The 22,227-nt window shown below is 46.2% G+C and overlaps 1 protein-coding gene across 8 annotated transcripts in view; it reads right to left on the minus strand.

The window, feature by feature from the left end:
• The window catches only part of ARHGAP17 (Rho GTPase activating protein 17), a 41,581-nt gene that overhangs the window by 8,620 nt on the left and 10,734 nt on the right, over positions 1-22,227 (minus strand). For 6 of the 8 annotated variants that reach the window (XM_033517905.1, XM_033517906.1, XM_033517910.1 and 3 more), the window contains exons 2-18: positions 15,486-15,525; positions 11,865-11,969; positions 10,426-10,502; positions 9,219-9,330; positions 8,943-9,019; positions 8,165-8,276; positions 7,268-7,336; positions 7,030-7,111; positions 4,833-4,960; positions 4,345-4,456; positions 3,734-3,815; positions 3,242-3,322; positions 2,502-2,615; positions 2,059-2,150; positions 1,781-1,937; positions 1,623-1,640; positions 350-562 (exon numbers count right to left, since the gene is read on the minus strand). In XM_033517905.1, coding sequence (XP_033373796.1) covers positions 350-562; positions 1,623-1,640; positions 1,781-1,937; positions 2,059-2,150; positions 2,502-2,615; positions 3,242-3,322; positions 3,734-3,815; positions 4,345-4,456; positions 4,833-4,960; positions 7,030-7,111; positions 7,268-7,336; positions 8,165-8,276; positions 8,943-9,019; positions 9,219-9,330; positions 10,426-10,502; positions 11,865-11,969; positions 15,486-15,525 — 1,671 coding nt within the window. The remainder of the gene's footprint in view (positions 1-349; positions 563-1,622; positions 1,641-1,780; positions 1,938-2,058; positions 2,151-2,501; positions 2,616-3,241; positions 3,323-3,733; positions 3,816-4,344; positions 4,457-4,832; positions 4,961-7,029; positions 7,112-7,267; positions 7,337-8,164; positions 8,277-8,942; positions 9,020-9,218; positions 9,331-10,425; positions 10,503-11,864; positions 11,970-15,485; positions 15,526-22,227) is intronic. The other 2 variants (XM_015642790.3, XM_015642795.3) reach the window with 2 other exon arrangements.

The raw sequence follows: 22,227 nt of genomic DNA on the forward strand, positions 1-22,227 counted from the left end.
GGCACAGGAGGGATGGATGGGGCACAGGAGGGATGGATGGGGCACAGGAGGGATGGATGGGGCACAGGAGGGAGGGATGGGGCACAGGAGGGATGGATGGGGCACAGGAGGGATGGATGGGGCACAGGAGGGATGGATGGGGCACAGGAGGGATGGATGTGCCATGGGTGGGATGGATGTGCCATGGGAGGGATGGATGTGCCATGGGTGGGATGGATGAGGCACAGGAGGGATGGATGGGGCACAGGAGGGATGGATGTGCCATAGGAGGGATGGATGTGCACAGCTGACACCCCTTTGCTGCCAGAGCCGCTGCCAAGCCGCTGCCAGCTCAAGCCCTGCCTCTTACCTGGCATCCTCGGTGCCTGGAGCCGGGGGCTGCTCTGCAGGGGGAGCAGGAGCAGCCCCGGGGCCGGGCTCAGCCCCCGAGGGCGGGCAGTGCTGCTCGGCCGCGGGCTCGCAGGGCGGCAGGGGCGGCTGGAAGGCCGGCGATGTGAGCTTTCTGTTTACAGTGCCACATCGCCGAGGGGTCGTGGGGAACTCCAGCACCTTCACACCAAAGCTACAGAGAGAAGAGAGAGTGAACACAGCGGGCAGCACCCCCAGGGGCTGCAGCAGCAGCAGGACTCGGGGTGTCCCACCCCAGACGAAGCCCGACATGCAAAGCAGAGACGAGGAAAGCTCCGCTGGCTGCACGACACCACCGTGTTAAATAAAAGCTTCCACTGCCTGCACAACACCAGCAATGTTAAGACATGCAACAGGATTTGGCTTATCCCCGCAGAGGGATAAGCTAAACGTCAGTGAACAAACTACTCAATTACATCTGGAGACAAACACTGATGACAATGAGGTCAGAGCACTCAGAATCTCACATGTAAATACAGACTTCTCCTTACATACCACAGGAGCTCCTCACTAAATGTATTTTGCCACATGAATTTTGTTTCTATCGCACACTAAGTTGCAGCAGAGATTCAAAAAAAAGCTACTGGATAGAGGCTGTGATTTGGGGGCTGGAGTGAGGGATCTTTACAGTCCTTTCCAACCCAAATCACTCTATTTGTGTTTCAAGGAGACCTCAACTCTAACAGATTTTAGAATGTATGCAGCACAGTCATTCCAGAAAGTATTTTATTCTTGTTGTGTTAAACACTGGATCTCAAACTGATTTTCTTCCTCCTCTGTGAGTGCTGACAAATTTGCATGTGGCTGGTCACAGCTAACAGGTAACAACATTTGCATCAACAGCTAAAAACAAGCACATCACTTGAATACTCATGATGAGTGATAAGAATGAACATTACACTACATGTTATATGGGAAACAGCACGTTTTACTGGGAGTTTTCAGCATTCTACTGCTTGCTGTGGCAATACTGTACCATCATCAACTCAGAAGTCTTATCATGAAGGCACCAGGTGACACCACCTCAGCTTATGGGCTTTGAAAGAGAAGCCATGGAATACCACAAGTTAGAGAGATGCTACTGCAGACCCTTCTGCTCCAGTGAATCTTAGACCACCCCCAATCTGTGCCAGGAGAATAGAAACTGGGAGCAGCAATATCTGGTTGGGATTTATCATGCAGAGTGTAACTGGAAGGAAGTAACGGTACATTACCTTTGAGCCATCCTCAGGCTGCAACAACAGGAAATAAATCACTATTGTTATCTACAGCATTTCCATGAAATTCCTCTCCTGACACCAGTGAAGGTGTCTGATTGAAGCCTCACTGGAAGAGGGCTGTAATGGACCCCTAAAATGAGAATTACACCTACCTCTCCTTCTTCAGCAAATCCCCTTCCATCACAGTCATGCTCAGAGGCCTCTTCCTCTCCAGGGTCCCACATTCATAGTCATTCCCAGTGTGTGACAAGTGATTGGAATTAACAGCAGGAACTGCCACAAACGCCCCAGACACGTTGAAATCTTCATCTGGAAGAGGGACAGGCAGAATGCCTCCTGAGAACACACACACACATCCCCAGGGGGGCACAAGCCACTGAGGGTGAGCAGGAGGGGAATGTAAAATTGCTGAGCTGTGGCAGGAACTCACCTCCAGGGAAGAACCAGTCTGCATGCTGAATAATGGGCTCAATAACTGCTACCACGTGCACTGAAGTGGCTGCTGCCATTTCAGCCAGGGATCTGCAGGAGAGATTGGAAAAACACTTTATTGAGAGCTCCCTCAAAATAAGAAAATTAAAATCAATTCAGACTACCTAAATAACAACTTAGGCTAAGCATGATGGATCAGCTCCTCAGTACCAGAGGAAGAACAACTGTGCTGGGCTCCAGAATATCCAGCAGCATTCACAGCTTTTGGAAACACCCCCAAAAACCTTCCTGCCTCAGAGGACCTGGAGGCATGGGCTGAAAGAACACTTGAAATAATATTTAGGTAAACAGTTTGGTACTGTGAATAGACTAAAGGATTGAAACCTATCAATTCTACAGCTTCACCCAGCTCTGCTTTGTAGCTTTCTTAAAAGAACTCACCCTTCATTCTTTGCCCACAACAGGTTGGGGCCCAAGACTATGGCGATGTTGCTCGGTGTCATTTTGTTAACGTCACTGTTCTGGGCAAGCTTGGCTAAAAATTTGATTAAATACCTTCAGAAAGGAAAGAAATAATTAAACAGCAGAAACCATGAGTGTTTCTTGTTGAAATCAAGTAAATAAAAATTTGAGAACTTGTAAAAAGAGCTCCCAACAACACAGAAATGAGATGAGCAGCCTCCTCGCCTGGCAGCTGCCCAAAGCTTCTGCTCCTGAATCATGAAAGTTGAACTGGGTAGCAAAGAAAGCAGCTCCCATCTTAGCAAAACACAACCACAGAAATATTCTACTCCCAGAGAAAAACACTTAGTTTCAGCTAGTTTCATGTCCTGTAATGGAAATTGCACATTTCTAGGAATCACCAGAGCTGGTTTTGTTCTGGTTCATTTCCAAAATGCAAACCCAAAAGGAAAAATGAGATGTTTAAGTCAGATCCAGGTGATTTTTCTAAGACTGGAAACTACAGCAAAGAGCAGAGCAGGAGCCATAAACAGAAAGGCTCTGTGCATCACTATTTCCTGACAGTCAATAAGGAATTAATCTGAGAACATTGCTGCATGAAATAAGAGGTATTTTTATAAATCCCACTGAATTTGCCAAGAAAAGCACACCTGGATTAGAGTTTAGTTTAATTGGCTCTGAGGTGCAAAGCAGCTGAGCTAAGAGATGTTCATACCCACCTGAAGTTAACACGGTAATGCTCAGGTAATCTGTTACAAATCCTCCATAACTCTTGCAGCTTCTTATCCTGGTCCTGAATACTGAAAGGACAAAAAAAAAATGCCACAACTTCTTACTTTCAGGGCAGAAATCAGTTGTTTATGAAGTGACAGAGAAATGATGGTATAAACTTCCATTTATGCCAAATAAATGTTTTGTACTCAGTAACCTGCTTAATCATCTCTACCTGCAACAAAAGTGCCTGAGCATCAATTCTGTGCAGCCTGAAGCAGCCCCAAGAGTTAAACAAAACAGATACTTCACCACATTTTGTGCAATTTGTATTGAGCTATTTTATTATATTTGAAATAATATTTGAAATATTATTTCAAATAATTTGTTATATGAAATACCCGTTAGTGAAATAATAAATAACTGTGTGAGATTGGCTGTTTGAGTTCATCTATGAAGAATCTAATTTAAAGCATGACTTTATAGCTATTTCTGCTTACTTTGCAGCTTGTGTCCACTCCTCATACAGGCTGTAGGTCATGAGAGGCTCTGGCAGCTCCCGCAAATAGGATTTCAAGGCACCTGCAATGCAGACAGGGACAGGATGGCTCCTCCCTTCAGACTTCAGGGAAAATTCTGCCCCTCACATTTGCAGTTTTATCTGTGCAATGAATTCCAAGTAGCAGGGAAAGTGGCAAGACCTGGCACTTGCACAGTGGAACTGCTCAGATCTTCACACAAAGGGTCTGTCAATAATTAGTGCAATTTGATAGAAACACGCTATAAAACTCTGAATCATCTCCTCAGGACAAAGGATTTATAAAGATATATTGAAGGTCTACACACAGCTCTAACCTACCTTGCCCATGTTAACACTCTTGTCATGAGAGATGTGACAGCTGGGTCATTGTGATCACCTGAATTTTCCACACCATTATCACAAATACATCAGGTGTGATCAGCACACTGCACTTACCTGTGTCAAACTGTGCACTGAACTTCCAACTGATTGTCACTTCTCCCAGTTTAACTGTGGAGATCAACACCTGAACAGCACAAACTTGTGTCACATCAATTTACACCTGGTTTGGATGCACAACACTCCCAATACCTGCGACAGCGTGGGGATCTGAGTAAAACTCATCCAGCTGGGAGGTGGAACAGTCCAGGGCAGCTTTCAGCTTTTTTAACTTGGAGGCTCCAGCAGCAATTCTGAACAAGCCCTGCATCACAGAAATAAAATGGATTGATTGGTAACCACACACTGGCACAAGCATGGAACAGCACCAGATTTATAACAGCCTCTTCCAGAACATTCCAGCTCTGCTGCCTTCCCCAGCTGGCCCTTCACGTGTCCTGTCACTGTCCCCTGCCCCTGGCTCAGCTCCTCCACACCCTTGGCCCATTCCAATTTTCACTGGAAGTGCATCCTGCACCTCCAAGACACTTCACACAGTGCGAGGTTCTTCTGCTGCAAAACATTTACCAACTACTTAATGAGAAATTAGTTAAGCAACATGTTAACAAACAAACACCAGTTCATGAGCTTGGCTGGGCCCTCTTCCCCCCTTTCCTGGCCTGTGCTGTGGAATCACCCACCTCCTCTCTCATCCCCGTTTCCAGGAGCATCATGACACAGGCTTCGATAGGAACTGCGATTTCCCGCCCGCTGCGCTTCAGATGCTCTTCCAGGGCAGTTCCAAAAGCTGGTTTTTCAGTCCATTTGTCTAAGTTGGAGAGTATCAAAACACTGAGCAGGATATCTACCAAACCCTTGAATTATAGCCCAGGCAAGGAAAGAAGAAAGCCTCTAGTACAGCACAGAAATGTTCAGACTACAGCAGGAGTTTTACAGCCCTTGATTGGTAAAGTCCCTTGGATCAGGAGCAAAGAGAAAATGAGGCTGCTGGTGGTCAAGAAAAAAATACTTCTGCATCTTTCTGAATGGAGTATCACATACAAATTCTGTGGACAACTGGAATTACAAATGACAAACCTCAACAAGTGCCAGCACAAGGCTGCACGTTCCAGTAACACTGATTTAGCTCCAGTCTGCAAGAATCTGTGAGGAAAATTCTGTTTGGACTGCATGACCTGGGCTGATTTTTGTTTTAACTCTGTTTAAGGTGAACAAAAACTGAGCTGTTAATAAAAAGTTTTATTCCTTAAATTGATTCCTTATATCAGCAAATTACAATGGATGTTAAGAGCCCCAGTGTGTCACATCAGAACTACCACGGTGACAGCCCAGCACCATAACATTCAAATTTCAAATTAATTCTTTGATCTTGTTTAACTCCAATTGGCACAAATTTCTCCAAATTGAGTGTGAATTTCTTCTTTCCTACAATTTACGTTCTGACCCATTTCTGCCATTTTAACTGAAAAAATGCAGATGTAAAAGGTTATTGTTAGTACAGATGTGTTATTTCTTTAATGTGGAAAAGAGGCCAAGAAAGACAAAAGCTTCAGAGGACTTCAAAGAGCGCTCTGAAGGCAAAGTGTTTCTGCAGAGGATTTAATTCACCCCTTTTCTTTACAAAACCACATCCATCACCTCCCTTGTCAGGTTTTAGTCCCTCTCATTCATAAACACACCATGAGATGAACATGGCATTTCCCAACCTTAGCAAATTACAGCAAACATTAGGAAAAGAAACCTCAGCACTTGTTCCTGTCCCTGGAAGTGTCCCAGGATGGGGCTTGCAGGTCATGGAAGGTGTCCCTGCCCACAGCAGGGCTGGCACTGGGTGGGCTTTGGGGTCCCTTCCAACCCAAACCCATATGGGATCCTAATTTACACAGCAGCTAGAAACACAAGGTGAGAAATTCCCCACACTCAGCCACCTTCTAGGGAGTCTGCTCTGAGGCATTTGCTGCTCAGCTGCCCTGTACAAACTTCCCAGGCACCAAAACCAAACTTCAAGCAGCCATATCCACAAAGAACCCTCTGCACAACTCTGCTGCAGCATCACCTCTGCACTCCCTCCTCTCCCACACTGAGCAGATACCCCACACCATTTTCCACAATGCTCCTACTGATTAATGCATTGAATTGGTTCATCTTTTACAACCTTCATCAGCTGAAGACACCTCAGCCTTCCTCAGCTCAGGCTGTATTTGCCCTCAGACTCTGTTCACCTATTTCTCCAAAGATTCTGAGACAGCACAGCCAGTGTTTCAGAGAGTAGTGTCCAAATCCATCCTCATCCCAAATCATCAGTGCTACACCTCAAAGTCCCCTGACAGTAAAAGCTTAGCAGCAGTTCCAGCTCTTCTTAGGGAAGAAATGAAGCTGTACAGTTCAACTTTTTAACAGCTGATAATCAGCACAAGAACCCAAACTTCCCATTTCCCAGCAGTGCACACTGGGAAAAAGGATTGCACAAAATGAGGGGGGAAAAAGATCAAGCTCCTTAAAATCCATGGAGTTTTCCTGATAATCACCTGTAATCACTCAAGAACCAAATCACAATGACACTTTCACTGGCCTGAAGAGCCAGGTGTGACCCAGCAAAAGGGCACAAAGAGCTAAGCAAACAGAAAAATCCTTCCTTTACCCTCCTGGGTATCAGAGAGAGCCTTAATTAATATTTTATTAGTGTGTTAAACATGGCTGGAGAACTCCAGAGAACACAAAGATGGAATTATGCTTGGGAATGTAAAATTGTTAAGCAGATCAAAATGGCCTTATTAAATCAGTCTGCATGCAAGAGAATCAAGATAGAGGAGGAGAATATTGTGCATAGGTGGCAGAGGCAAGGAGAAGGATCAGCCAGAGCACAGGTTACTTTACCTTGATGGGCTTGAATTTCGGGTAGGACCTTTTCTATGACTGCTAATGCTTTTCTATGGTAATCTGCTTGTGCTTCTAATAACTGAGAACAGAAGCCACATTTTAAAAACAAAAAGAGCATTAGCTTCTGATGAGCACATAAGACAAGACTAAAGGTTTAGCACACAAAATGTCATCTCTGAGAACTGAGTGTGTGTGCCCAGCTGTGCTGAAGCAGAGCCCCAGTGCCAACACTCACCGTGACAAAGCAGCGGGCGTACTCCCCCTCCTTGGACACAAAGCTGTACATGTCTGCAGCCAGCTGATCCTTTGGGAAAGATGCAAACCAGGACAGCAGATTTATCTCAAATCATACATTGTGTTTATTTTATTGTGTTTATTTTGCTGGCAGGAAGTTTGAACTAAGAAGCTGTAGTGCACCTGCTCTGCTCCAACGTTCTTCAAGCAAAACCATCTCAAAATCTTAACTCTGGTTTATCCAACAAAGCAGCTCCCCCCTTCAGTCAAAAACTTATTGCCATTCAGTCCAGTTATTTATAGCACTCAAAGACAAGTACAAGTTATGAAGTACAAGTTACAAATAAAAACGGTTTCAGTTCTCAGTACTCAATGGAGCATTTGCTGCTGAGAAGTGAAAACGAATGTGAACTGCTCAGAGCTGCTGAAAACGAATGTGAACTGCTCAGAGCTGCTGAAAACAAATGTGACCTGCTCAGAGCTGCTGAAAACGAATGTGACCTGCTCAGAGCTGCTGAAAACGAATGTGAACTGCTCAGAGCTGCTGAAAATGAATGTGAACTGCTCAGTGACAGCTAGCACAGTCCTGGGATGGCCCAGCTTCAGTTTCCTTCAGGTCCCTCCCACTGCACAGCTGCTCCATGGTCTGGAGCACCCAGACACCCTGAACATTCATTCATGGCCAGGATGCAGCTGGCTCAGACTGAAACTGAAAATAATGTCAAATTCTCAACTTAGAAACACCCAGGATGGAGTTCCTCATTGAACTAAAGCAATCCAGAGATCAGCTGGCATGAAAACACCCCCAGGACAGACACTGTCACTGCCAGGTGATTTGCAGCTGCACAACTGGGCAATTCCATGGCAGGTGTGGAAGGGACACTCATCCTGTCCTTACCTTGCACTGCTCTACTTTATTTCCAGCTTCATCCATCTCCTCCTTAAGAGATTCTATTTTTGAAGGGTGCACTTGGAAATTTGTTCCTGAAGTCTTGTGGGCTTGGTTGTATCTGGGGAAGAGAAGTTTCATTTGGTGAGAATCAATATTCAACACAAATCTGTATTTACTAGCTGGGAATTTCTTCCAACAGGAAACAAACCCCACAGTTCCTGAGGTTTTCCAACAGAACTAAAAGGTTCAAAACACACCATTCATGACGTGCTGGCATAATCCACCAGCAACTACAAACATCACCAGGAACCCTGCATCTGCCCCAGTCTGCAGCATGGCTGTGGAATATCCTGAAAATGGCCCCACCAATTCTCAGGGCAGTGTAAAACCTTTTAAAGGGTGAGATGAACCACCCAGGACCCTCCCAGTGAGAAGGCTCCACACAGGGCTGTAAAAACACTTGGTGTGGTTACACAGAGAGATTCCTGCTCCCTCTCTAAGCTGAAAACCTCAGTGATTCCTTATTTAAGTTAAACACTTGTATTAACTGGAAACTGGATCTGTTTCCAACACTTTTCCAATTATGTATGGGCATGTAACAACTCCAAAATCTTGATTCTGTTTGGATCTAGCAGTCATGGGTCCTCTTCTGGTGTAACTTAAACATAGTTTGTCCTTTTCCACCTAGTGCCTGTTCACAGCAGCATTTCAATAACAAGCATGAGATGCCAACAGGGAGTTCACATGGACAGAAAAGCACTCAGTAACTAAAATGCTCTCCTACCTTCCCCTTGCAGAATCCCAGTCCAGCACTAGCTTTGCAAGCTGCTTCCTCTGCTTCTGGATATTTGGGATCTCTGTCTGAAATGAGAATTAGGGGCTTACATTGAATTTTAAATTGTGCATTGTAACAAATCACATGTTGTAGGTTTCACACCCACTTTCCACCAGTAACACAGGGCTCCTTTAAAGCAGTTTTTTAATACCAGTGCTGAGATAAAGCACTTTTGCTCAGTTTATGCATCAATGCAGATGTGCCTCTCCCCCAGGCTGAGCTCACCTCTGTCAGCAGGCACAGTGGGTCTATAACTTCTCTCTCAATCTGTACTTCATGCTGGGAGAGCTCCATTGCCAGTTTACTCTCTGCATCCCCACAGGTATCCAGCATTTTCCTGTAGGAATTACAGGGAATTGTCATGGCACTTTCCACTGACTGAAGAAGGATTCAAGGCAGAGCAGAGCTCTGGAAATCTTTGTGCTAAAGCAAAGCATCCCTTTGTGGCCTCAACCCAAGTGCTCTGTGCTCTCTTGGAGAAATCTGGGATAGGCAAGTGGTGTTATTAAACCTTTGTCTTCTAAATTCCTGAGCCATGACAACACTTTGGAGGCTTTTAGACATCCAGGTGATTATACCAGCCCTGAGGGCACAGAAATCACTATTTATTTCCAAGCCCATCCTTCCATCTCACCACATGCAAGAAAAATTGCTCAATGCAGTATTTCATTTTCTCCTAAGCCCCTTTCATGTCAAGCTCTTAACACCCCAATTCCCAGCAATCCCATCCCCAGCAGTCTCAGGATCCAAACCCAGGACTTGACCTTCATTTTATGTTTGTTATAAGGAAAATCCCTATTCTGTAAGATTTTATCCAGGTTCAAATCTCCTGCAGTGGCTCAGAAATATGTTCTCAAAGATTTCTAAGGTCATTCTACACTGTCTCCATAAGAATTCCCACCAGCAATGAAAAAACCCACTTGGCTCCAGGAATTCAGCACGTGGAGGTTCATTTGTTTCAGCCACTTTCCTGTAAATTGCAAATAACCATGATGCCAGGATAGATAAATTTGGGCTACTTTGAACTAGGAGCCATTAATGCTAATTGACATTATTTTAAGTCATTAATGTAAACCTGTAGAATTCAGTTTAAAATAAAAATGCAGTTTAATTGCAGAATATACATAATTTTAAACTTCAAATGAAGATGATAGTTCTACTAACCCAAAGGAGAAAAAAAGCCATTTTAAAAGCTTTTATGATAGCAGAGAATCAGAATCCTCTGGAATGCAATTCAGCCTAAAACTTGTCACCAAATCATTCCAGAAAAAACTGCTTGCTCACTGTTTCTCCCTTTGGATTAGAGAAAGAATCTAGAAATATTAAGTTTTATTAGATTGAAACCAGCCTTTGTCCACCCACAGCTCTAATTAGAGCCCTGCAGGCAATGAGATGTCAGACAGCAAGTCAGGAAGAAAAGGCAAACACTTACCCCAGCAGAGTTTCATCACTCAGCTGGATGGATCCTTCCTGCATGTTTTGAGCCAGAGCTGTTAGAGGAAGTTTTTTCTATGGAACAGAAGGAACAATGCTCAGCTTAGTGCTGCTCACTCTTTCCAGCTTCCCCACTACATCCCCTTAAGGTCTTGCTCCTCTTCCAGATGGTTTCTATTACACAAACACAGCTCATTCTTGGACTCAAAGAAAATGCCAAGTCACAGAAAGTTTCAAGCCCCAGGATTCCTATTCTCAGGCACTCTGAAAAGCACTTTCTTCTCAGTTTCAGCTGAATTGACTGGCCCAGAGCATATCTCTACTGCCAAGGAGAGATAAACAGCTTTAAGCTGAGATTTAAGCAACCAGCTCATCACATCTCTCTCCAGAGGTCCTGGTCTCTGCTCTCTGTTACTCAATAAAAGGAGAAAGTGTGAATGGGAATTATTTCTGGCTCTGATGCTTTAAGAAAACCAACCTATGGTGTTGCTGTGAGGGGCAGAAATCAAACGTGTCCAGAAAAGCATTTCCAGCCAGCTGGAGGTGGCAGTGCCCAAGGACAGCTCCAGATGTGAGGGGCTGGCTCAGAGCTGCAGATTATTTTCCCCTAGCTGGGTGTCAGCAGAGCTCCAGGCACCCAGCAGACTGCAGGGGCAGCAAGTGTCCTGGCACTGCTGAGGTGTGCCAGGCTGTGCTGTGCTGCTGATGGGGCTTCACTGGCCTTCTAATGGGGATTTACTGGGGTTTTACTGGGGTTTTACTGGGCTTCTACTGGGGTTTTACTGGGGTTCCATTGGGGTTTTACTGGGGTTCTACTGGGGTTCTACTGGGGTTCTACTGGCCTTCTAATGGGGTTCTACTGGGGTTCTACTGGGGTTCCACTGGGGATTTACTGGGGTTTCACTGGGGTTCTACTGGGGTTCCACTGGGGATTTACTGGGGTTCCACTGGGGTTCTAATGGGGTTCTAATGGGGTTCTACTGGGCTTCTAATGGGGTTCTAATGGGGTTTTACTGGGGTTCCACCGGGGTTTCACTGGCGTTTTTCACTGGGGTTTTTCACTGGGGTTCCACTGGGGTTCCACTGGGGTTTTTCACTGGGGTTCCACTGGGGTTCCATTGGGGTTTTACTGGAGTTCCACTGGGGTTTTACTGGGGTTCCACCGGGGTACTACTGGTCTTCCACTGGGGTTCCACTGGGGTTCCACTGGGGTTCCACCTGGGTTCTAATGGGGTTCACTGGGATTTTTCACTGGGATTTTTCACTGGGGTTTTTCACTGGGATTTTGCACTGGGATTTTGCACTGGGATTTTTCACTGGGGTCCCACTGGGGTCCCACTGGGGTCCCACTGGGGTCCCAGCAGTGCCAGCAGCGAGCTGCTGTGACAGAGCAGGGCTCCCTGGGCTGCTGTGGGAGCTCTCCCAGGCTGTACTCACGTGTCTCTTGTCAGGGTCTGTGCCATGCTGGCCCTGCAGACAGGAGATCAGTCTCTTCTGGGCCAGGTGGCACACGGACCTCACCGTGTCCAGGCGCCTCTCGATCTGATCGGCCCCGGGGGAGAGGGGAGGAAGAGAAAACAACACAAAAACCAGAAGTTATTTCCCTGGTCTCAGCAGAAAAACCTTCCCCCCTGTACCACACGTCGCTCTGGGTTGCAGATTTCTCAAATTCTCCAGCTTACAAGAAGTGCAGCTGCTTAGCAGAAGTGCCTGACAGCAAAAATGCTTGGGGGGAGATTGGGATTGGGGTTTTTTTCAGTGGCACAGAAATTCAGTCAGAGCTCATGGCACTGGAAATGCCATGGGAAAGGGAAAAAACATGCCTGGCATCTCAGCAAAAGGGAATCAGGGTGACACTTGCCATCTGAGATGAATGGCACGTGCAGGTATCTAAGAGGCTGATTTAGGGACAAAACTGTGGGAAATCCTCGTCATTTTCACTGTGACCTTGTAAAGTCAGTGCTGAAGACACATCTGACATTTCCTTCCCACTGTACAAACCTGAGCTCCTCCTGCATGTCCTTCCCTGGCTGTTAAACACAAGGACAAAGCTCCCACATGCTGAGAAAAAACAGTATTTTCAGGGAGAGACTACTGGGATTCAAATGGGACATGGAATTAAAAAAAAACAGGAGTTGAAGCCCAAACAAGAGTTCTGTTTATCAGCAACTAATTCAAACATGGCTTAATACACAGCCTGTGAATAGGACAAATATATACATGATAAACTGTTTTTTAAAGGATTTTAAGCAAGGAATTTGGACTATTTTATTTCAAAGAACACCAAAAACAAACAAAGTGATGAGCAGTGGGACAGAACTGCTCATGCCACTGAGCTCTCTGTGCACAGCACCCAAAGAATGCTGTTTATCTGCATTTTGATGACTCACCAAGAATAACAGGAGGCCCTTTGGAATGGATTCTATTTAAAAAGCAAGGGAAAAAAAAAAAAGTAGATTTCATCTGTAGAAATAATCTGAACAGACTCCAGTTTTTGATACAGCTCTAAAACCACTCTTATATTTTCAAGAGGGTAAAAGAAACCCAAGCTGAAGTGCTCAAAAAGCTCAGTAAAAATCTGCTAGGGTAGAACAAACTGCAGAGAAACTGCCCAGAGATTGCTCTGAGACACAAGGCTCTGCTTTTTATCTACAGAGCATGGAGCAACAAATTCAAAGCTAAGTCCAGGTGGAAAAAGTCCACATGGAGATCAGTGAACACGTGGGTATTGTTTGTGATCTATTGTTGCAGCTAAGAGTATTCATTTCTCCTGTGTTATCTTCAAAATGAAATTCTGGAATGGTTTGGCCCATCCAGTTCCAGCCCTGCCATGGCAGGGACACCTTTCACTGTCCCAGGGTGATCCAAGCTCCATCCAGCCTGGCCTGGGGCACTGCCAGGGATCTGGGGCAGCCCCAGCTGAGCCAGGGAGGAAACACAACCTAAGCCATCCTCTTGTTACAAAAAAGAAAATCATTTTTGCAAGGTCAGGTAGTTCAAATTTGTGTGACAGAGCAGGGGTTTTTCCCAGGCCTGGGACACGGTGACATCCTGGAGCTGAGGCACCTGGCAGGTCCCAAAGCCCTGGGCAGTCCTGGGTGGTGGCTCTGCTTTCTCAGGAAGGTCTGGAGCACACACAGTCCCTGCAGACCCCCTGAACTGCAGACCAAGGGCACATCACTGACAGCAGGAACATGACCCCAGAACTTCACAGCCATCCCTCTCCTCTCTGAGCTGCTTTCCAGTGCACAGATGGCAAGGAAAGCACAGAGGACACGAATCTCCTTCAAGCCACCTCTGTAGTGACAAGGTGAGCCACAGGCCACGCTGTCTGTCCCCTCAGGGCATCCCAGAGTACAGAACATCACACAATTGCTTCATTTTCTGCCACAGAGCTCTGCCAGAAAGCAGGACTATTGTAAAGGCCTTTTCAGTACTGAATTATAGCCTTTGTCTTCAGATGAAACACACTGAACAGACACTTGAAACGGAGCACAACCCTTCAGAAAACAGAACAAAAAAAACCTGTTAGCAATCCTGTGCAAAGCTTGAGCTGAATATGAAAAAACCCAACTGTGAACCATGTTTGTCAAGTGAGCAGCACCAGTTTCCAAACTCTTGGGTTAGATAAGAGCCTCTTGCCCCTGCACAAGCCCCCAAGAGCAAACAAACAAGTGAGTAAATTCTTCCACTTGGGTGTAGCCAGGCTGCTCAGGGCCTGGGAAAGCCTTGCTTGCAAAATTTTTTTGGCAACAAGCAGCAGAGCTCTTGGCTTTCACTTCTTGTTACTATTCTGCAGCTAAACAAGAAACCAGATGGGCCCTCACAGGCTACCAAGGTGTTTAACATCCTCTGTGTCACTGAGCTCCACATCTCCTCAGAAATCAAGGACACAACTGTCAAACTGGGAAGGTAATTCTAGTTTAAATAAAGCAACTCCCTGAAAATGGGGTGAAATGTTCCAGGTCACTGGCACAGGGTGCCCAGAGCAGCTGGGGCTGTCCCTGGATCCCTGGAGCATCCCAGGCCAGGCTGGACAGGGCTGGGAGCTCCTGGGACAGTGGGAGGTGTCCCTGCCATGGCAGGGCTGGCACTGGATGAGCTTCAAGGTCCTTTCCAACCCAACCATCCTGGGATTCTGTAATTCCATGTATTTGTGCTGAATTCATGTTTGAAGGCTGTCACACTCCCACAGCTGCCACCTGAACCTGAGCAGCTGGAGAGCTCTGAACCAGAAGCACCTCCATCACTGCTTGACTCCCCTGTTCCACCTGCAGGCCCTGACCTCCAGCAGGCTGAGATGCTTTGTGCTTAATCAGAAATAACCACCACACTCCAGGTCCCAGCAACAGCCAGCCTGACCTCCCTCACTAATCTGTGTTCTTTTTATAAAGCCTTCATAAAGAAACCAGAGGAAGACAACAATGTAGGACAAGTCTGCAGGCAGATTTGCTCCATGGAATCAGTCACCCTTGTTAATGTGACAGTTGCAGTTTAAACTCCACCATCAAAGTCGTGTTTGATGAGATGATAAATTTGCACAAAGATGACAAGTCTGCAAACAAATCCATGTCAGCATGACAGATCTGAGAACAAATATCACAGCTAAACAAGAAGCATTTGTACACTCACTTAAAGCACTATCAGACTTATTAGTGAGCAGTTGGAATGATTTTTGTGCCACTTCTCTTAAGGCCCAGCTGATCTGTTCAGGTGAAAGCAGTGAGGACAGAAACCAGCCAGGGTTTCTTCATCCTCCTCAGACAGACTGGCAAGTCATCAGCACCAATGGTTCATGGGCTTATCAGACATGTTCATCTCATTAAGAGCAAGAATGGTTCCTCCTCCACCAAGCCACGTGCTTGGACACAGAAACAGAAGTAACTGAGTTTTTCTACTCAAAATGTACCCTTGTTTTTTCATGTGCTGAAAAGTCAGACACCCCCAGGGTTCCATCCCTGACATATGCAGTATTTTTGCCCACATTAGGTACAAACCTCAGCAGGCTCACACATCACAACATTAAAAAAATGAGACATATGGAACATGTTACAATACCTGCAACAGGTCTTCACTGAGTACCTCTGTTCTCTCAGCCCTATGGGAGGAAAAAACATCAGTGTCAGACAAGTGGCATGTTCAGGGTCACAGATTGCCTCCACAATTCCAACAAAACCTGCTCAGTTCCAGGGTATAATCCCATTACTGCCAGTGCTGCACACACCACCGTGTTCACCACGTCACAGGAGTCTGGGAACCCTGACATCCCTGGAATGCCCAGCCTGCAGCACAAATCCACTGCACCAAGCTCTAAATGCCATTTCCAACTGCACATGGAAAAACCCAAAGCAATCTGGAAGCAGTGCACCTGAATACAAAGGAATATAAAACCATGAGAGGGGCAGGAGAGCTGCCCTCAGCTCTTTGTACAGGAGCACTGCAGAGTTTTATCCCTCAGAAACATTGGGAATGGCAGCCTGAAATCTCCCCCAACCCCTTCACCACAAACCTCCCATCACCTCATCCTGCTGAGCTCCATAACTGTAGAACAGAGGGTCTGGTACTTGAAAAGCCCATCAGAAATTAATCCTGGTATTCCCAGGAAAGTCTGACTTCAACAGAGAACCCCTGGCTGCTTCCACAGCGCCAGACAAAAGCTCCAGACACACTCCTGTCTTTACACACACATTTCCACACCTTCTGTCATCCCAGCTTACACAAACTTGAAATTGTTTAATGTTGACACAGGTTTATTTGTTGTTGGCTCTTTGGCTCTAACACTGATTGATTCTCCCTTTGCCAGGCCTATAAAATAAAGATAAATTCACCCTGATCTCTCCCTCTCTGCTGCTCACCGTTACTACACACCTACACCAAGGAGCACTTGGAGGGACTCCAGGACACTTTTCCTGTTCAGAGAGTTTCCCCTGCTGCTGCCAGAGTCCCTCAGCTACTCCAGACTTTATCAGATCCTGCAATCTGTCAAATAACCCTCTGCAAACCTGGGCACGCACGGAAAGCTCGTGTTCCTGCTCAGCCCTCAGCAGCTGAACGTGCCAAAAGCCTCCAAGGACAAGATTCCTTCAGGTTTGGGTCAGTGTTTTTAAAGCATTTATTTGACTTCAATTTTACAGCACATTATCTGCTTGAACTAGTTGTGAACCATAAGGTGTTAATTATTAAATGCCAGAATAAGGTAAAAGCTCAATACCACAACAGCAGCTGAAATATTCTGACAGCACTGGAATATTTATTTGATGAGGAAAACACAGACAAGATTGATAAACTTTTCTCCCACCCAAACAGAAATATTTTGTCTTCTGGAAGTTACATCCTGTTAAAGAGCAATTATTTATACTTATTATTTATATGTAGATATATATTTTTTTTTATCCCTGTAAAACCTACTATGCTGCAGCCACAACTTTAATTCAAACCCCCTCAAATAATAGAATAGAGCTTCCATACAACTTTAGGGTAATACAAAGTTTGATCTCTCCTTCCCTTCCTTTTTCCTAGGATATTCTCTGCACTGGAGTGAAAAGCAATGATGGCTCAGTACTGTGACAGCAGAATCCCCAGTGTAAGTGTGGTTACCCACATACTATGGATCATTATGTGCAGTGCAAAATGGTTTTACTCATTTTTCTTAAGCTCTGTTGTTACACTGAAGTGGTTCCTCCAGGAGCTGAATGTGCAGTGGCCAATGCAGATCTCCTCTGTGGGATCTGGCCCAGCCCTGGCAGCAGGAGCGTGGCACAGTCACAACAGCCCTGCTGATGATGTCAGGTTCGGAAATGCACTGAGGGAAAACCTCACCCTTCCTGCAGGCCCACATTCCACCTTTAATAAGGAAGCCAAGAAAGAGCCACTAAATAATGTTGTTTTTCAGTAATCACAACCATGAAGGAGAAAACACAACCCTGTGATAGCAGCACAGCCCATCTCCTCTCTGCACAGGGGAAAGCAGCAAACCATCAAAGGGACCTGGCTCCTTGGAATTAACCTCTGTCTCCCTTGGAATTAACCTCTGTCTCCCTTGGAACTACAGGTATGACCAGTTTGAAGTTCCCATCCCACTGCAGCTTCGAGGGATGCTAATTCCTTCTGCCAGCTAACCAGGGAAGCAGCAAACTTCTCAAAAAGAAGAGATTTTCACTGCTAAACTTCTGTCCTCAGCCTTTGTTAGTGTTTATTTTGCACCTTATCGAATTGAAGCAATGAAGAAATCCTTCTGGAGCGAAGAACTGGAAGCTGCAGAGTGCTCCCAAGGGCTTCCCCACTGCCCACCAGGCTGGAGACCCTGCACTGGGGCTTCTTTCTTCCCCCAGCCCAGCCCAGCCCGAGGCTCTGAAGGCCAGGCTGCAGCAGCCAGGGGCTGTTTCCATTCCCTGAATTTCCATTCAGTCCAAACAGTTCAATCTGGGTTGCAAGATGAGGTCCCTCCAAGCCATTCCTAACAGGGGAAGCAGCCCTGGGGAGCCCCTCCCGAGCTCCCTGTGCCTCGGGGGGCAGCACCCTGGAGCAGGAGCCTCCTCTCTGGACACAGCTGTGTCCCAGGGGTGCTGCTGGCACATGGGACACAGCAGCAGCAGCCCAGGAATGCTGGGCATGCAGGGCTGGCACCCCACCTACCACAGCAACAGCACTGGGGCTGCCCAAATCCAAAATATATCTGCCAGGCTGGCAGTGCTCCACCTCAGCAGAACAGAGCTGCTCCCAGGGAAAGGAGCTGCTGAGAAATGAAGTTTCTCTGCTACACCACAAGAACTTTGACATGAATCAACTGGTACTGAGCTCTTAAGTCAGCAGTGCGTTTTAAAGGACTGATTGTAAAAACACGACTGAATAATCATTTGTTATGGCTGTAATAATCCTCTTAATCACAAAAGGGGATAAAACTACTGAATTCTCTGAAATCAGGACTTTCACACAGCACAGTGTCCTGCCCACTCAGAGCCCCCCATGCCTGCAGGGTCCCTCTCCAGCAGGATTCCACCCCTGGTGCAGCTGGGATAAAGTGGAAGAATTTGACAGAAACAGCTGCTCCTCAGCCAAATCAGCTCCCCCAGCTCAGCCTTTGGCCAAAAAGCCTCCCTGCCACAGCTCCAGGGTGGAACAGGCAGCAAAGGGCAGGGCAGGCTCTGAGCACAGCACAGCCAGCAGCTCCAGCCAAAACCCTGAGCAGAGCCAGCCTTGTCTCCACATCCCAGGACGCTGAGGAACTGTCATCTTTAGCAAAACTCTTGTTTCTTCAAGCAAATTTTCTTTTCAAGACACCAAACACAGTACTTAGCATGAAACAGGATATGGAACAGAAATGCTGGTGCCATTTCCTGCTTAGGGTGGCATGGCTTTAACTCACTCCAAGCAAAAAGCCAATTGGTTTTACAGGGAAAGACTGTATTATTTTATTCCAGACATGTTAATCACAATACTTTGGCTTGCTGTGACATTTTAAAAATGTATTCCATGTGCCCCTAATTGAACTCCTGTCAGAGTGTTTTATGGTATAATTCCTTTTAATTCCCTTTTTCCCTTCTTTCTGAGCCCAGGGCTCAAAGCCTGCCTCAGCCCAGGCAGGGTGGGCAGAACAGCTCCCACCCCACAGGTTAAAAACTGATCCCTTTGCTTGGTCATTCTGCAGCTTCTTCACACTCCCAGGCCTGAAGTCTTCTCTGTGCATCTCAAAACAGCAGATGGGAATTCCTGAGATAAAAGTGTTATCTTTCATCAGGAAAGAATTTACATTTTCATGTATAAAATGAAGAGGGTCTATTAAACCTGCCACTGGAGATTTAAAATGAATAATGCTTTACATAAACAGCATCTGAGAGCCCCCTGGTCCTGCCCATCCCTAGGGCATCAGTACTGGAGCAGGGCTGATCCCCAAGGCAGGTCAAAGCCACAGAACCACTGCAAGACTTTTTACAGGGGCCTGCAGAGACAGGCCAAGGGGGAATGGCTTCCCACAGCCAGAGGGCAGGGAAGGATGGGATACAGGCAAGGAATTCCTGGCTGGGAGGGTGGGCAGGCCCTGGCACAGCCCCTGGATCCCTGGCAGTGCCCAAGGCTGGGCTGAACAGAGCCTGGAGCAGCCTGGGACAGTGGGAGGTGTTGGGGCTGGACTGGATGGGCTTTAAATCCCCTTCCAACCCAACCACTCCATGACTGTATGAAATGCACACTCCTGAAAGGCTGACGAGGAAGGAAGGCGAGCAGACCTGACACATGAGCCATAAAAGCTTGGCCATTGCCAGCAGCAGAAGTGACTCAGTTGAAATGTCACCACAAAGGCCTGAGTCACCCCGCTGGGCGGTGGCCCTGGCAGAGGTGATGCCCCCAGTCCACAAGCCTGGAAAGGTTTCAGTGGAAGCAAGGAGCCATCCACCCAAACTGGAGACAGAACTAAAGGCAGCCTTCCCTGCTGGCTGGTTTCTCCCCAAACAAAGGCTGTGTTTGTTACCAGGAGTAAGCAGCTCAGCTGGCTGCTGAGGTAACAGCGAGCACCTTGCTGGGCTGGCAGCACATCCTGCCTGCTTTCCACATACAATAGGCAGCACTGGCTGCCAGGAAAAATGAAAGAATCAGCAGCTCTCTCCAAAACAAGGAATCCAGAATTAGATGACAATTTCCCTTCAAAAAGGTTTGTTTTTCAAACACTCACCAAGACAAACTCCACAGAAAATCCAACTCCAAGGTGTTTCAGGACCACCAACTCACTCCTGCCTGTTTGACCTTAGGCTGAATTTTGAAAGGAAAGCAGCATGACTCAAGGTACACATCAATATTCTGAAGTGGGTTTCAAATGTTCCAAAATAACTCAGAGAACACTGTCAGGTGCTAGTCAGCACTCACTTTCAGTATTAGTATTTTGGGAACACCACACACAACCATCAGCATGACTCTTAGTTTGCCTCCTATCCTCATTTTTCACCCAAATTAAAAATGTAAGCTTTTTCACATGTATTAGAATTGATTTAATTGTAAATCTGGTGACCACAGATGTTTCAGTGGCACAGAAATCCCACTAAAGGAATCCTGCTGTTTTGGAACTCACCCACCAGCTGCAACTCCAGTGCTTCCAGTCCTTTAGAATTGCTTTAAAAATGGTGCATCACCTCCAAAACATCTCAGTGATCCAAACACCTCAGAGCTGCACAACTACAATTCAGGCTTCAGTGAGTGAATAAAGAAAGATTTCTGCTGCTTTGCCTTCCTTCTTCATTATCTCCACCGAGTTCCCCACCAAACTGTGCTCGGTCACTGACTCTGCGAGCTCAGCTTTGATCTCTTCCACCTCAGCCCTGGAGGTGGGAGCTGGAGCTGCTTTAATGAGAGGCAGGGCAGGCTGCAGGGAAATAATCATCCTGGAAAGAGAGCAGAGTGCTCCTGTGCAGAGCAGGGAAAGCCAGGACACTCCTCACAGGAGGGGATTGAAATTCCTGCATTGGTGAGATGGATCCAAGGCAGTAAATTTAGCTCTGGAGAACAACCTCAGCTCAAGCCAAATCCTATTTTCAGGCCACTTTCGGAGAACAGGCACTGCAGCAAGGCCCTGCAGAGCTCCTCCTTGTAAAACACACACTGAGTGGTTTCAATATCACATCTTGAGAATTCCACCAAATACAGCTCAAATACAGCTTTTGTGGTTCAACAAAAGCACTTTTGGCTTCAGTCTAACAAAACTGGGCAGATCCCTCTGAGCCACAGCACTGCAGGTCTGAGAGGAATTTCAAATGAACTTTCTACAGGCAAAAATACAATTGTGGTCTAAAAGTAGCAGCCCATTTACAGAGGGAAGGAAGAGATGTTTCAGTGAGCACCTGATGAGTCCAACAGCTTGTAAACTTCTGGGTACAAACACAAATTTACAGTTCAGTAACACAGTTCCAATCACCTGCTAGCCCAGAAAATCAAGTGGTGACTGCTGACCTCCCATTTCATACCTGGGACAAAGTCACAGCTATTAAAGCTCTCCCCCGTATTCTTTTTGACTTTGAAAAACCCCAAATCTCTGTCAGGCAAATAACAATGTGACTTCTTTTAAAAAGTGCCTTTTGATTGGTGAAACTATTAATAGCTTCTGAAGGAAAGGTGAAGTGCTGCTGCAGGGGATTAACATTCTAACTGCTAAAATCCAGGCAAGGGGAAATCCTGTAGTGGTCTCATGTTTGGTTCCCCAAAATAAGAATGACAAGCTGCCATAAATTAGTGACCAAAAAACCCCAGAGAACCTGAGACAAACCTTTTAAAGTTTCTGGTGCAGCTCATCAAATGCTGATGTATTTCTTATGATTTGCTTTTTCTCCCTTAAGTGCCACAATCTACATTTCTTATGCTTTACTACAGAACTTGAGCTTTCCAAACATGTCAGTTTATTACCATAATGTATTAAAAAAAAAGACACCATCTACACCATGTCTTGGTAACTGCTTTTAATATTTAACTGCTAGGTATTTATTTACATTTAGAAGATTATTCTCACACAAGGCCTCTCCCTCCCAAGCAAGCAACAACCTCTTATTTATGCAGAATCATTTATGTAAAAGTAGCTGGGTACAGCTCTGCTATAAGACACAGTCCAGCAGAAAGCAACCTAAATAATTCCTGAATTGTTATTCCTGAATGGCAGGTGTAATTTCCAACACAACAGCAGATGGTGCCAGCACAGGGATTGCTGTGCTTTGGGCCACAGCAGCAGCTCCAGGTGAAATTTAACCTGGCACCAGGAGCGATCCTGCAGCACCTCGGGCCAGCAGCGCTGCTCACCTGGGCTCAGCTGGGCTCAGCTGGGCTC

The sequence above is a fragment of the Parus major genome, chromosome 14 (assembly GCF_001522545.3).
Source record: "Parus major isolate Abel chromosome 14, Parus_major1.1, whole genome shotgun sequence".
NCBI classification, from domain to species: domain Eukaryota; kingdom Metazoa; phylum Chordata; class Aves; order Passeriformes; family Paridae; genus Parus; species Parus major.